General features: G+C 40.8%; 1 protein-coding gene across 4 annotated transcripts in view; it reads left to right on the top strand.

Annotated features, from left to right (window-relative positions):
• The window catches only part of TBC1D2B (TBC1 domain family member 2B), a 39872-nt gene continuing 24626 nt past the window's right edge, over positions 1–15246 (top strand). Inside the window, exons 1-3 of one of the 4 annotated variants that reach the window (XM_040569400.1) lie at positions 1–16; positions 2243–2333; positions 11298–11451. In XM_040569400.1, coding sequence (XP_040425334.1) covers positions 2319–2333; positions 11298–11451 — 169 coding nt within the window. In that variant the 5' untranslated portion in view covers positions 1–16; positions 2243–2318. Of the gene's footprint in view, positions 17–2227; positions 2334–3366; positions 3842–9000; positions 9042–11297; positions 11452–15246 lie in introns of those variants that run through there. The other 3 variants (XM_040569401.1, XM_040569399.1, XM_040569398.1) reach the window with 3 other exon arrangements.

The raw sequence follows: 15246 nt of genomic DNA, 5'->3' as shown, positions 1-15246 counted from the left end.
TGCTGGAGAACAAAAAGTATGTGAAATATTACCCATCAGTTAAAATGTATTGCCCATGTAATTCTTTGGCCGACTTGTTTGTATATAAGGAAAGAATTTGTTCTGGAAATGTAACAATATGATGTTCTTCCTGGTCACTGTGGTGACAGAGAAGCAGGGGAATGTAGAATGAGATGTGATACAGCTGAAGAATGATGTTTCTCTCAGTTACTGCCTTTGATACAGTCTGAATTTTTTTGGCTGTTTGTCTCCTGTGGTAAGTAAAAGCATAGGAAAGTTTTTGGTTTCTGATCTCCAAAGAATTTAAATAATAGTAGGCTAAAACCATTCACTTTTTGAAATAATATAGTTTTCTACACAACTACTATACATAAACAGACTGCAACAGTTTGAAAATGTTCATCTTCGCGTTGACAGTTGCAGTTAAAATTATCTAAGAACCTGCAAATTATTTTTTAGAACAGAATAAAAGTAACAGTTGCAGGTTTGGACTGACACTGTGTGGTAGAGGGCTTTAGGGGGTAGTTCCTGTAGTTCCATTATTCTGGAAAACAAAGAACAGTGGATGTTTAATGTAAGTTCTGAAAAAAAAATAGGTTTCATCTCTAGATGAATCCCCATATCTCAGATGGTATCAGACAAGAGATATTTTTGCTTTCTTTTCTATGAAAGGAAGTAATTTACACTCTTAACCATTCTTATTTTGGAGCTGTGATCTCACTTTAACAAAGCAAGGTACAGATGTGCTGCTTGTCATTTATTGGAGGTTCCTGCACTGTTCCTGTAAATATGGCAGCTTGAGACCACGATAAACACTAACTGTACCTTCTCTGCCTCCATAGTTAATGATAGTATCTCTTTTTTTTTTTTAAGACTTTATTCCAAAGGGGATTTTTTTCAGGAACTATGAATGCTTATATTCATTTTAAGATAAAACTGTTACAACTGTAATGAATTAGACCAGTCTCTCATTTTTCAGAGTAAATAGAGCTTTATTTTTTAAGTGTAGTAGATGGCCTTAATCAGTCAAAAATGCTATTACTAAGATAATGGTAAAAAGAAGTTTTGGGAGATAAATACATGCCAGAGAAGAAAAAAAAAAAAGTCAAATATTTTCATGTTTGACTAATACCTTTGTAGTTCTCTTGGGAGTATAACCACTATTTCAGTACAAAAGGAATTTACTTGACTGTTGTAGTATGGTTAGGAATTACATTCAGACCAAAAGGTTCATTGGTCCTCCTTTCTCAACAGGAGTGAAATCTCATCTTTTGGGATGCTATTTATATTTGTTTTCTAGACTTTTGTTAGCAACAGAATGCCACCTATACCAATCTGTGCATTCTAGACATGAAAACATGAAAAAAAGAGGCAGGTAAAGGGAAAAGCATTTTTTTCAAACGTTCTTTTCATGTTTATTCCCCGTAGCAATTAGAAATAAGTTTCTGTTATTTACCATTCCACATTTGATCTGTTTGTGAAAAAAGGGCATACGTGAAATAAGGAACTTATATCCCCAAGAAGGGGAACTTCCTGTTTACATGAATCAACTGCAAAAACAGGGGATTCGCCTGCTTTGAGTGTTGTAAGGAAGCTGAGCAGCAAGTTAAAAAAGAGAAGTACTGACAGCAAAAGTTTGCGGCCTATGGAATCGATTCTGTAAGTTGCTGCAAGATGCAATTATTGATAGCCAGTAGGAGTCATGGGTACTCTGTGAGCAAAGAACAAGGCCTTGCTTCACTAAATCAGTAAGATAATGTAACGGATCAGGGATAAGTGCTGGGGCACTCAAACTTGTCTAAATGACAGAATTAAGAAAGAGGCAGCTTCTGAAGGGGTTCAGTGTTTTCCATGTGTAATTCATGTACTGGCAAATGCCGCTTGCCAAGAAAGACTATGATGCTATGGGAAGACCAAGAATACTTTGTGTTTGTTTAAGAAGATACTGAGCAGTATATAGGAGAGAAATCTGACTGACCTGACAGGATCAACCCTTCTTATTTTCCACATTTACTAAAAAGCTCTCAACTTTTAACACAACAGAATCAGTCATTCTGTTCTGAAAAAAATATGGACAAAAATGTCTCGCCTTTGTTTGCAACATTTAATCCTTCAGTGCATCACACTTCATGTCACGTGAGTTGACTGGGGAGATATATTTCCATTCTTCAGTTTCTATTATAAGTTTCTCTTGTAGGAGAACATTGGTTATTTCCTCACTTGACACATTTCTCATCGGTAGGTGACATCCAGAGAGAAGGACTTGAAGAATGCTGTGATCCCTTATGTCATCATAGAAGTGGATTCCAAGGACAACCATGCTGGATATTCAGGTACTTTATATCAATTATATCTTTTAGCACAGAATGCAAATGTTGTCCGGCAGATGACGCAGTTACTTTTCACTGAGAAATTAAGGGAATTATAAATGAGGGCAGACTAGGAAGCTTTTGGGGATTTATGATTTCTGGATACCTTGAGAACATCCAAACTGTCAGAATTCAGTCAGGTGAACCAAGTTCATACCTAGCATAATCCTAATAAAGACACCATTGCTACAACCATTGCAAGAACTTTTTTTGACAACAAGCTTTTTGTGCTGTCTTTAAGGTTGAGAATGAAAAGCTCAATGTCATTAAATATACAATTGCCTCCTCCTATTTTGGGGTGATTATGCCTCATCAGGCTCTTTTCTCTATTTGTACCCTAAGCATTAGGCATGTTTGATGGAAATAGGCATACATTGCATTCCAGACACAGGGAGGAATTATGTGAAATGTGTACCTTGTTCTCTTCACTGTGAAAGTCACAGTGAGAGTCACGTAAGTCCTCTATTATTAACACTAGCAGTTCCCTGGAGTCCAAAATGTGCTAGACATTTCAGAGAAACATAGAAATATAAGCAGTTTGGTTTGTAGCCTTCACAAGTCTGAAACCTCTAAGCTACAGCTTTTTACCCATTGCTGTCTGCATATTCCATAGTTTTTTTCCACGTAAATAACAGATGTTGGGATGGGATTTGACATGTGGCAAGAGTTTGTTAGGTGAGATCAAACACTGCATGGAGACTGTTAGGACTGTGTTTGGCACGAGCACTCCTGCGGTCAACGCTGCAACCTTTGGTAGTGCAGAGATAAGGCCCTGAACCGGAGAATACACGTTAGTAATGTAGCTTCCCACAAAAAAGAAGGCTTTTAATCTGATTGTGGGCTAGACCACGATTTGGGAAACACTTTTTAACGCGGTCACACAACAGTGGAAGCCCGGTAGCGGTAAGTGACACACTAGAAGGGCACGGATCCAGAGCAGCGACTCGGCGAGGAGCGCTCCACGTCAGCAGCAGCCGCTGGGCCCCGCATCCCCGGGCGGCGGCAGCGCGAAGGCCGAGGCCGCGCGGCGGGGCGGGCCGTACTACAAGTCCCGTGAGGCGGCGCGGGCCCCACCAGCTCGGAGCGAGGCGAAGGGAAGGGAGGCGAAGGGCGGCGAGGCGATGCCAGCGGCCGGCTCGGAGGCGGAGGAGGGCGGCGGGGAGGGCGCGGGGCCCGGCGCCGGCCCTCCGGGCGAGCAGCCGGGGCCGTGCTCCCCGAAGCTGTGCGGCTACCTGCAGAAGCTGTCGGGCAAGGGCCCCCTGCGCGGCTTCCGCAGCCGCTGGTTCGTCTTCGACCCCCGCCGCTGCTACCTCTACTACTTCAAGGGGCCGCAGGAGGCGCTGCCCCTCGGGCACCTCGACATCGCCTCCGCCTGCTTCAGCTACCACCAGCCCGAGGCCGGCGCTGCCGCCGGGGACGAGGGGGCCGCCTTCGAGGTGCACAGCCCCAGCGGCGCCGTCGCCGTGCTCAAGGTAGGCCCCGGGGCGCCGTGCCCTGCTCGCCCGGCCCGGCCCGGCCCGGCCCCTCGACTTCCCGCTGCTGGCTTCGGTTTGTTGTTTTAAGGGAGCGAAGTAATCCTTCCCGAATCCGGGGTTGATAAGAGATGTCTGGCTGCCCCTAGTGTTTGCTTCATCTTTGCCTTAATGAGTAGTTTTTTAGGTGCCTCTCTGAAGGAGGAAAGAATTGCCTCAGGTGAGCGCAGGGCTGGCTTGGTCGAGTGGGTTCTGTGGAAACGTCTCGGTGGAAAAGCAATTGCCAAGGAAATCTGGTGGGCTGTGGGTTTGGAGGCTCTCATTGACGTGTTTTTCACTTTTGGGGTGTTTATTTTGAAAGCATAGATGGCAAAAGTCTTAATCTAGACTGTTTGGGGAGGAAGGAAGAGGAGGGAGAATTGTTTCCCGATAGTAGCAGAGGCTGCGGATCGTGCTGTCTGCAAGGACATAGACATTCACAGGATGAGACTAAACATCAGGCTTGTTTTTACACATCTTTCCTTTGTCGTCATGGCTGGGTGTGAGGGGGGACGAAGAAGCCATTTCCACTTCATAAATTAGGAATAAATTAATCTGAGTTTGTATTATTTTTGATTGCTATTAATAATCCATATATTTTGCTCAAGGAATGCTCCTTGTGTGAGCTTTCACACAAACTGCTTTCTTTTGCAGCGAGTTCCTTAATATTAGATTATAAAGAATCCATAAAGTTATTTAAGTAAAACGGCAGAACTTCATATTGAATATTGGAAGAGATCTTTCTTATGTGGTTACTTAACAGTGGGAATTTGAACAGTGATAAAAAATGTTGATACTGTAGAATGTGTTTGTATAAGTTTTTCAATACTCTGTAAAAATTTGTCAAAATAAGGAATCATTAACATACTTTGCTAAAGAGTAAACAAGTTATCTAACTGGAAAACTATTGTGATAATAATTTAACTATATTTGTTTAAGGAAAAGCAATGTAATCAGCAATTTTGCGTGTAATCACTTGTAAATATGACTCTTTTGTCCCTATAGCCATAATATGTGTTATTACTTTCAATGAATCTGCCTTTATACTCTGAGCATTTATCTTACAGAAGTTAAAGCTGCAAACTGGGTGTAAGGGTTTGTTTTATTTTACGTTACTATTGAGTGGTTTTTTTATATATGGAAATCTTCAGGGAAGTACGTAATGCACATTTTGTTTTGGTGATGTTTTTGAACAGGTAGGCCTTTATTGGGAAACAAGTAGCTTATGATTTAGATTATAGTGGGAAATAACATGCTATCTGTGTAATAAATAACTAGTCTGTCAAACAGTAGTAGTGCAGCAGCAGCCACAGGTGCCTTTTGCACTCATGGAGATGGAATTGCACAACAATGATGCACAAATGTAAGCAATAGGGGTGTTTCCTTTTTTGTGTTTCTGTTGGTATCTTTTCGTTGGTGGTGTTGTTATGGCCTTACTTTTCTCAGTCATTTTTTCCTGTACTCTCTAGGAAAGAACCTATGATAGTTGGAGCTCTCTTCATGTTTCCATACCGCGATTGAGAAAAGTCAAGGTCATTTTTGTAACTAGCAGAAAAAATAATTTTGTATCTTCTACCTCTCATTGTTTTGAGGCTTGCCTTAAAGCAGCAAAGCGACTGTCCATAAAATGCTGTTACATTATAAGCATTTATATAATAAGGAATTGATGAAGATCTCGAGGGATATTGCAGGATCAGCCGGCCTCTTGCAGCTGTGTGATTCACCAGGGGTTAAGACTTTTGGAGATGGAATTAATTTTCTTCTAGCATGATGGCACTTTAAGGCCTATAAAAATATCTTGCAGCTAAATTAGGTAGAGACAAGAATGAATTCAAGATGTTAAGTTAAAAAGGAAAACCAAAGGACTGACTGATCCAGCCTCTGTTGAAAACAAATGTGGTTGAATCTTTGAAGAAAACGTTACACACAGAGCACGAGGATGAAAGTCAAATCAAATGTTGCCTTCACCCTCTAACTCACATGCCTTATTTTCCTCAATTTGCTTCTTGTTCAAAATTTCCAGATCTCATCATCTGGTCTTTCTCATTCACTGTTATAGGCTGAGAAGAACAGTAAGAAATAAGCAACTGGAATTCCAGATTGCAATGATGGCGCGGTTCAGGAATGCATTATTTCTTCATAATGCCTCAGTATTTTTGTTAATGTAATGATTTCATCATTTGGATTGCTCAGTCTTTGTATTTTGTGGGAACTGAGGATGGTATGATGTAGTTGGGGTTTGTTTCTCAGTTTGATAGCAGTCCGAGGAAAAAATATATACTGTAGCCTTCATAGCTAATAAAGCAAATCATTCATCATTTAGAAATGTAGACAATCAGCCTGACAATTACATGATTGTAGTTTTTCCTATGTATTTTGAGCAGTTAAATTACATTAGAAGAAGCAAAGTATATATAAAAGGCTTTTTCCAACCCCTTTGTAAAAATACGTAACAAGCACCATAATTTTAGGTGAAGAGTCAGAGAAAAGTATGCGCTTTGGGAATTGTAGATGGAGAATTGTGTTTGAGAATATTACGGAAAGGGCCTGATCCTGCAAATACTTGCTGTGGCGTAGAATGCTGGTAATACAGTCAAGTGAACATTTGCTCATATTTGCACAGTGAGGTCTGTCATTAAGGGAGAAAAGATTTAGCATTATGAATATATAAACAAACAAAGAGGTTGTTTCTCATTTATTTTTAAAGCAGTGTATTTTGGCTAATGGCTCTGTTCCCTTGCTTTTGAAACAAAGCAATGCTGGCTGGTGATGATAGCCTATGTGTCTGGTCACTTGTGGGTGGATAACTTCTTTGTGGACAGCAGTGAATTGGGGTGGGTGGAGAGAATTGCACAGACTTCTTTAAAACAAAAAACAAACACCCATTTTTCTGGTTATTGGCCAAGTAGTATGTGTTCCAGGCACCGCGGAGTTCGGAGCCCAGATCCTTGAAAGTATTGGACACCAAACTCAGTGAAATCAGAGCTATTTAGGAGCTTTTACTCCAATTTGTCAATAATCTTTAAGGCTGTGGCAGTGATTAATGGTGTCCTTGTGAACCTCTCATGGTGCTGAGTTTAAGTAGTGTTGGTTTAGGACCCAGCATAGTTAGGTCTTAACTCAGTTTAGAAGACAGCTCAGTCATGAAGGTGATTTGTTTCCTGAGTTGGTCAGACTTCTTGTTTTAACTTTGCTGATTAGTGGTTACAGTACTTGAACTGAATATTGGGCAGCCCTCCAAAAATAGACATCTGGTTTGCAATTTGCTGTTTGAGCACAGCAGGGTTAGAAAGTCTTAAGAAATACAGACTTTCTGGTGGTGATCCCGTTTTCAAAAATGCTTGTGTTACTGGCGTACGTGTTCCACCATGGTCCAGGTAGAGGATGTCACTGTGCAGTTGTTTTTTCCAAAGAATTTTTCTGTTCACGTCACACATGCATCAGAAGCAGCTAGATCCCGCAGCATCCTTAGTAGAAGAACACAGGGAGGGTTTTAAGTAAATGATGTTGATTTTCCATCCTTTATGTTGAAAAGCACTGGGGACTGCACGTCTCTTTACTTACATTGTCTTCTGCTGCTGCTGTTGCCTGCAGATTTGCAATAGTAATTCCTTTTCTGGCATTAGTTCAGATGACATTATTTTAAGTGTGGCTTTTTACACCTCTAACACATGAATGCTCTTCTTTGTATTGTTGCAGAATTTGTTCTGTTGTGAAAATGTCATTTTGTCAAAACTAATGGGTGTAGTCATGCTGATACAGATTTGTTCTTATGGGCAAGTGTCATACAGAAAGGAAAATTATCCTACTGTGAAATCTGTAATTAATTTAATAAGTAACTAAGAAGGCAAGTAGACCATCTGCATTCTTTCTGCTATTCCATTGATGGTGGTTTTTCTTCTTGCAAAAATACCCCTGTTAAGTTGTCAGTGACGAGCTAAGGTTCTCTCTTACTGAAGAGCCACAAAATAGTTGAGTACAAATAAGGATTCTTTGCCAGGTCTGATCAGTGCTGTTCCTAGTTAAATGTTCTGTCTCTAACGGTGACCAGTAGCCAAATACTAGAAGAAACCATGAGAAATGGGGCAAGCGTGGGAGTGTCCCCTTCTGTGACAGTTCAAGTCTCACACAGATTTTGTAGATTTGCCTTTTGTTTGTTTAGGAGGAGGGGAAATGATAAACTTACGTTCTGTGAGTGGTTTTAGAAAAAGCCATTTTCCAAGAACCAACTTTGATGAAGAAAAGTCATCATAACAGAAGGTCATTGGATATTCTTTTACATGTAAAGTAAATAATTTAGATACATATATAAACTCAGCCAAAAGTGTTCAAAGGGAGTGGGAATCCTCTATAGAAAGAGAAGGAAGACCAATTATGTTGAGGAAGGAAGGCAAAATAACACACGCGGTGCAGTGGCATGGTAATAAGGACTTCTTGGGAAATGACTTAAAACAGGAAGAGAGAAACACCTACTGCTTTGCTATCCTGTTTGACACTGAAGGACCATAACTGCTAATTGCCCCCCTGTGCCTCCGTGCCATCACATGGAAACCGAGGGCGTCTATCTGCTGCTCAACAGAGAACAGGTGCAGATGGGAATTTAAAAGCAATGGCAAGCAGTAACTCCGATAAAATCAGTTTATTGTTTTCTAAAGAGCTTTGGGAAGAGGACAATGGTACAAAATATTACAAGAGCTCATTAAGTTGCACTAGTCATGGGCAGAAGTTAATTGTAGGTATACCTTATGTTGAGTCAGTGTGGATTGCCTCATTAGCTGTTGTGGTAGCAGAGAACCGCTTAAACGCTACATCCTGTGTTAGTGGAAGTTCTTTGAATACCGAGTGGTTTTCTATGTGAGCACAGTAAAACCTTGCTTGACAAGGTCCGTGTGCAAATCTCAAGGGAATGTAGATTCTGAATTGGACACTTGTTGCTGAGCAGAACTCCAAAGAACCCTTTGGCTCTGGGAACAGCAGGGGAGGCACTCGCTGCTGTGGTTGTTCCAAGAGTGCCAGCGGCAGCTGTGTGGATTGGTGTTTCACAGGGCCCAAGTTTTTGCTTTCTGAGAAACCTCATAGACATATTTAAACTAGTTTCTTCCCATGTCTTTTCTTTGAAGGAAATATTCCCCTTGCCCCAGCTTCCTGTGAGCAAGCAAGAGTAAGTATATGAAACTTACTTCCAATACAGAATAGAAATACATTGCTTACATGCCTGTATTAGCAAATGAGGAAGGTGAACCTACAGCATCCTTTTGTATCTGCTTGGTGTATTGCACTACTTGATTTGTTTTATGTGTGCTTACTTGATTATATTCACATATGTTGTGTTGCCTTGTGCATGTGATGTGCTGAGAGGAACTGGAGCATCAGCTTCAGGAATTACTGTCTCGGTTTTCTCATTAGCTTGCTTGAACAGTGCTGTGGAGCCATCTGCCATAGAATGTTCTGGACGTTAAAGCTCATACGGGTACAGAAAGGCCAAATTGTAAAATAAAAATTTATCTTTGATTGCTAAACACCAATATCACACATTGCTGATCCAGAGAGAGCACCCTGGGGAGGAGTCAGTTGTTGTTTGCTATGTTGCTTTAGATTTGTCTTGTAATGAACCGCCCTGAGTTGAGATACGATGGTAAATGGATCTCTCATTTGACTAGACCAAAAGTTATCTTTTATCAGTAATGAAGACAAACCCGTGCCATTAATGTGCTTTATGCAGTACTTAGTTGTCCCTAAAGAGTAAAACAGTCATTTGTCCAGGTAGTGTGGGTTTTTCATTGGTAATGGCACCAAGCACTTTGAGAGAAGGCAGAAGGACTGACTAGTGACAGGACACTCTGCGTGCTTACTAAGGACTTAGGTGAGTGTCCTTTCACAAGTGTTAACTTCTGATTCCTTAACATGCCATGTTACTAGCACCGAATGTTTGCTCTAGGTTGGCTGCTGAGGATATGTTTTAATTAAAATGACTCTCTTCAGGGAGCACCTTCAGCGTCTGTTACCTTTATTTGGTCTCTTGTTGGCATTTGTAGACCGTCATTTGCCACAATTTGAAAGGACCTGTATAGCTGTGATTCTGATTGAGGCTTACAGATGTTTGGCTTCTTGGACTCTTACTAGCTATTCATACTAATGACTGTAGGCCTGTAGGTTATGTATATACACACATAATAGCGCTGTATACAAGATAGCTTATGGGATTATCATGGAATTAGATGGCAGCATGATATATTATTGTTGGTTTCTGCTGATAACAAAGCAAATAAGTAATGAAAATGGGAATTTTTGTGTTTGTATGGGACTTCTAATAATAAAGATGTGTAGCTGTCGCAGAATCACAGAATCATTTAGGTTGGAAGAGACCTTCAAGATCACCTAGTCCAACCTCTGACCTAACACTAACAAGTCCTCCACTAAACCATATCACTAAGCTCTGCATCTAAACATCTCTTAAAGACCTCCAGGGATGGTGACTCCACCACTTCCCTGGGCAGCCCATTCCAATGCCTAACAACCCTTTCCGTAAAGAAGTTCCTCCTAATATCCAACCTAAACCTCCCCTGGCGCAACTTTAGCCCATTCCCCCTCGTCCTGTCACCAGGCACGTGGGAGAATAGACCAACCCCCACCTCTCTACAGCCTCCTTTAAGGTACCTGTAGAGTGCGATAAGGTCGCCCCGAGCCTCCTCTTCTCCAGGCTGAACAATCCCAGCTCCCTCAGCCGCTCCTCATAAGACTTGTTCTCCAGACCCCACACCAGCTTCGTCGCCCTTCTCTGGACTCGCTCGAGCACCTCAATGTCCTTCTTGTAGCGAGGGGCCCAAAACTGAACACAGTACTCGAGGTGCGGCCTCACCAGAGCCGAGTACAGGGGGACCATCACCCCCCTAGCCCCGCTGGCCACACTGTTTCTTATACAAGCCAGGATGCTGTCGGCCTTCTTGGCCACCTGAGCACACTGCTGGCTCATATTCGGCCGACTGTCAACCAATACTCCCAGGTCCTTCTCTGCCAGGCAGCTTTCTAACCACTCATCTCCCAGCCTGTAGCGCTGCTTGGGGTTGTTGTGCCCCAGGTGCAGGACCCAGCACTTGGCCTTGTGTGTATCTAAACACCTTGTCTGTGAAATATAGGATGCTGCTGTGTTTTCTAGTGTTTGAGTTTAAAACTGGAGAAAACAAATACTTGCATTTTAAGGGAAATGGATTCGGTATGAAAGTCAGGGATATGAATGCTTGCACAACATGTGTTGTCTACATTAGTGGTTATTTCTTTTAAATCATAACTGATTTGAGGTAATTATAATTAGCAGACCAGCAAAGGGATCTGGGTTGTTCCTTTTCGTTGCACTTGGGTATTCAAATGCCTGAGAGATGCACCGATCTCATTAGCACTCTGCTTCCTTGTGTTGCAGGCTGCAACTCGTCAGGATATGACCTACTGGCTTCAGGAGCTTCAACAGAAAAGGTGGGAATATTGTAACAACCTTGATGCAGCAAAAAGGGACAGTCGAACTTCTCCTACACCAAGTGACTTTTCCAAAGGTCTGGTTGCCAAAGACAATCCTGGTAGGTTGAAAATTTGAGTAAAAACTGTGTTTATATTCAATATAAGTTAATGAGCACAAGGCATAACACAAAGGAAGAATAGTGACCATAGTCTTTGGAAGTTTTTTTGCTTCATCTTGTTATTAAGTAACTATTTAAAGTTTGCATATTTTGATGATACTGAAGTAATATGACATAAATATAATTCTGTGTGTGATTTCATCTCTCTTCTGAAACTGATTGATTTCTTTAAAAACAGTTTTTAAAAAATCAAGTAAAACAGAGTATTTCTATGACTAGGTTTCATGAAGAGGCAAAGTACAGTTGAGGCTACTTCTCTTTTTGTAGTTTTAGATTTTTAACAGTTAGTGTGTTCAGCATTCTGAACATAAAGTGCAGGTTTTAATGGGAGCAGGTATATCTTGTCTTCTGAGTAACCGGACTTTGTTCTTGAAAATAACCGTACTTGGTTTTTGGTGTGATGGGTGTATCTGATTGTGATAAATATTCTTTGCTTTTTGCAGTTGGAAGACAGTTTGCGCAGAGACTACACACATGAAATTCAGTCTCCATAATAGCTTCAACCAATCAAAATGTAATTTTAGACTTACGTCAGAGATATAAAAATGTAGCAATGTATTGTACAAAATTATTTTGGGTTTTGACTACACTGCTTTGACACTTTTGAATTGTTTCATTTCAGTATGGTTACAAAAATGAGTTGCTTGCTTATTTCTGTGACTGATAAATAAGACTGCATTAAGAAATCCTGTTCTATGCCAAGTTAAACATGTTAGTAAAGCTCTTTGGATTTAAGCAGTGTCTTGAGGTCAGGCATACTTCATCAACAAACTTTGGTTGTTTTCAATTTGCTCCTCCTGTAAACCCAGAAATGTTAAGCTGTCATCTTCCCCTCTCTCCTCTCCCCTCCCCCTGTTCGGATCCCATGCTGCAGCTTTGTCCTCTAACCCAGTTTACTGCTTTGATTTGAGAGCAGCCTGCTTGTGGCTGCTTGCTCAGCCACAGCTGGCTTTGGCGTCTGTTTCAGTGGGAGCTCAGCTTTGTGTCAGCTACGCCAGTCGAATAGCCAGCCACTCTAAACAGATGCTCAGTTATCTCCCTCGGTCCAGCACTGGTGCTGGTCTCAACCTTCCTTACGGTAGTGCAGGGAGGGAAACTGGCAGGAAACATCTTTGTCTCCACGTTAGTTTTTGGTCAGTGTGGCTTCCTGTAGTGGTTTACAGCAGGGACAGATGAGTGCTGGGATCACTACAGGAGAATTAGTGGGAATATGAAGTGGGGTGGTTTGAGACAGCCTTTTTGTCGGCATACAATCTGGTTAGCAGCTTGTCAAAGCATATGCTGCAAAAATAGACGTGTTGCTGTGTAAAGATCTAACAGCTTGTAGGTGTTGGAAAGGGTAACAAGGTTTTCTTCTCTGAAATCTTTCTTGTTCTACCGTAAGCCTCTCACTCTCTTCTAGGTAGTCTCCCTTTTTGCATTGTTATGTGGTATTTGTCTGATCCTGTGCTGAGTTGGTTCAAGTCAAAGTTTAGCCAAAAGGGAAGGTTGTTTTTTGTTCTGTTTTCAGCTGGATTACTGAGTGGAATATATTTACTGTGCAATCAGGTGACTTGCGGAGCTGCTGGAAGGGAGGGGACAAGGGGCTTAGCAGCTAAGGATGGAAGTCAGCGTGCAGGAGACAGGAGTGCCCTCTTCTGGGAGTAGGCTTTTGGATCAGATAAACTGTAATGTGTAATTTAACACCAAATCTGTGTTCTTTCTGGCTTGTACCTCAGAATTGAGGTACACCGTGAAACTCATCTGTTGTCTCTGCAGTCTGTGTAGATACAGTTCCCTCATTCCTGCTTTGCTTCAGATGCAGCAGTAACAAGTGAAAAAGTGCCGTCACTTTAGATCACTTATCTGCTGTTTTCTTATAAGTTGTTGGGTTTTTCTGGATCAGCAAGATCAATCAATTTGTTATAGGACTGTGTTTTTTTTTTAACTTATTAAATCCAATGCAACTAATGACAAAAGGGAATGCATGGGCTGAGTAGACCCATCCTTTTTGTGGACAGCTGGCTGTTAAACTCCATTATGTGTAATTTGAAACTGCATCTGTAGTATCTCATTTTTGATACTGCTTATCGCAATAATGATTTTATCATAACTGAACTGTTTAAGAAGGGATTCCTTCAGGGGAGAGTGGGAAGAGCCTGAATTATTATTTTTACTTTTCAAAGAAGTACTGCAAAAGTTTCCTGTAGGACTCTCTAAGGCGCTGGTTCCATGATGATGACTAACTTGTGTCTTCTAAAAAGCCCTTACTGTGTGTTCCAAGATGTGCTTTATACTGGAGCACAGAAATTGGTTTCTTTTGCTAGGGCTTTAATACAGGTGCTATCACTAATGTTTTAAGTGGGGAAGTAGTCTGCTTTGGTCCAGAAGTGAAACTGCTCGCTGTAGTCTTGTCTATTTTCTGCCTCCCCCTTTTTACTCCTGTGTGTGTGTGTGTATATACATATATATTTTTTTTTGATCTGTTTTTGAGTTCAGAAGTCTGGAGTAACTGGAACGTATGTAGGGTTTGGGGAAAGTTTCATAGATCAAGTTTAGAAGTTTTTATAAGAATAATCAAAGGAAGTGGTAAAGATGTGGAAAAATGGTTTAAAACATTTTTCAAGAGGGCTGTGGGAAAGCTATGTAACAAAAGATTCCGTAGGATTTGTAATGGAGCTGCTTTAGTACCATGTAAGTCAAATAAATGATTTATTCTTTTTAGGATTTGAATTTTTAATTGGTTGACTGTTAATGTAGTCTTCATTATTTCAGCTCTAAAGTAGGCCATTCTTAATTTGCAGTAATGCAAAATGGTATGTCATGCATTTCTAAAATTGCTATGTTTTAAAATAAGTTCAAAAATGAGGTTGGGGAAATGTTTGCATTAACAGCCATGTTGTGCTGTATCTGCCATGTAGTTCACACCTCCAATCAGTGTATTCAGAAAAAAGTCACAAAGAACTGGATACAGGTGTAAAAATCAGATATTGACATTACTTTGTCTGCTGTCGTGAATATTTCTCTTAGATGACAGGCCACTGTTAATTACTAGTTGTCTCAGTGTAATTGTACCATACTAATGTCAGGTGTTGGAGCTAGTTTGATATTTAGTCATCACTGGTCTGTTGCATGGGAAGGGTTTAGTTGCTTTGTAGGAGGTATACCATTTGGCAGAGCTATACCCCAGTTGCACATGGGGAAGTTTGACGTGGATTTTTACTTTTCTGAACTGCTTTTGAACCCTGGAATCTCAAAATAGGATATATTATCTAGTCTGTTACAGGCTCTTCTGCAAAGAAAGACTCCAATTTATTAATTTCTCCTTTAACACTTGAAGTAAACTTTTGAAGTGCAAATATTACAGTATTAATCTTACCTCCCAAACACCGATAACTGAGTTTTCATTTGTCTTTCAGCTATAGTTATTCTTAAAAAATGTTTTAAGAGGTTCACCAATAGGCAAGGTTATTAAAATATGACCTTACCCCTGCTCAGTGCAGGAGGTATGGGCATCAGTAATGTCAGCTAATGATTTAATAAATAAATTGTCCCATAAAGAGTTCCTGTGCATTATACAATGCACAAATGGGGCTTTTGGGTGGGTATTTTCTCCTTGGCCTTCTCTGCATGTCCTTGTTGGCAAGAAAGTTCCTTTGTCTAAGCCATGACAGATGCAGTAAGAACCATCGTCCAAAAACTAACTCCTGTTTTTCATTTTTTTTTCCTTGCTGCATAAGTGTTTTTGGCAGTATG

Source organism: Cygnus olor, chromosome 11, assembly GCF_009769625.2.
Source record: "Cygnus olor isolate bCygOlo1 chromosome 11, bCygOlo1.pri.v2, whole genome shotgun sequence".
Classification (NCBI taxonomy): domain Eukaryota; kingdom Metazoa; phylum Chordata; class Aves; order Anseriformes; family Anatidae; genus Cygnus; species Cygnus olor.
Note: the sequence above shows the minus strand (reverse complement) of the source record. Positions and strands in the feature narration are given on the sequence as shown.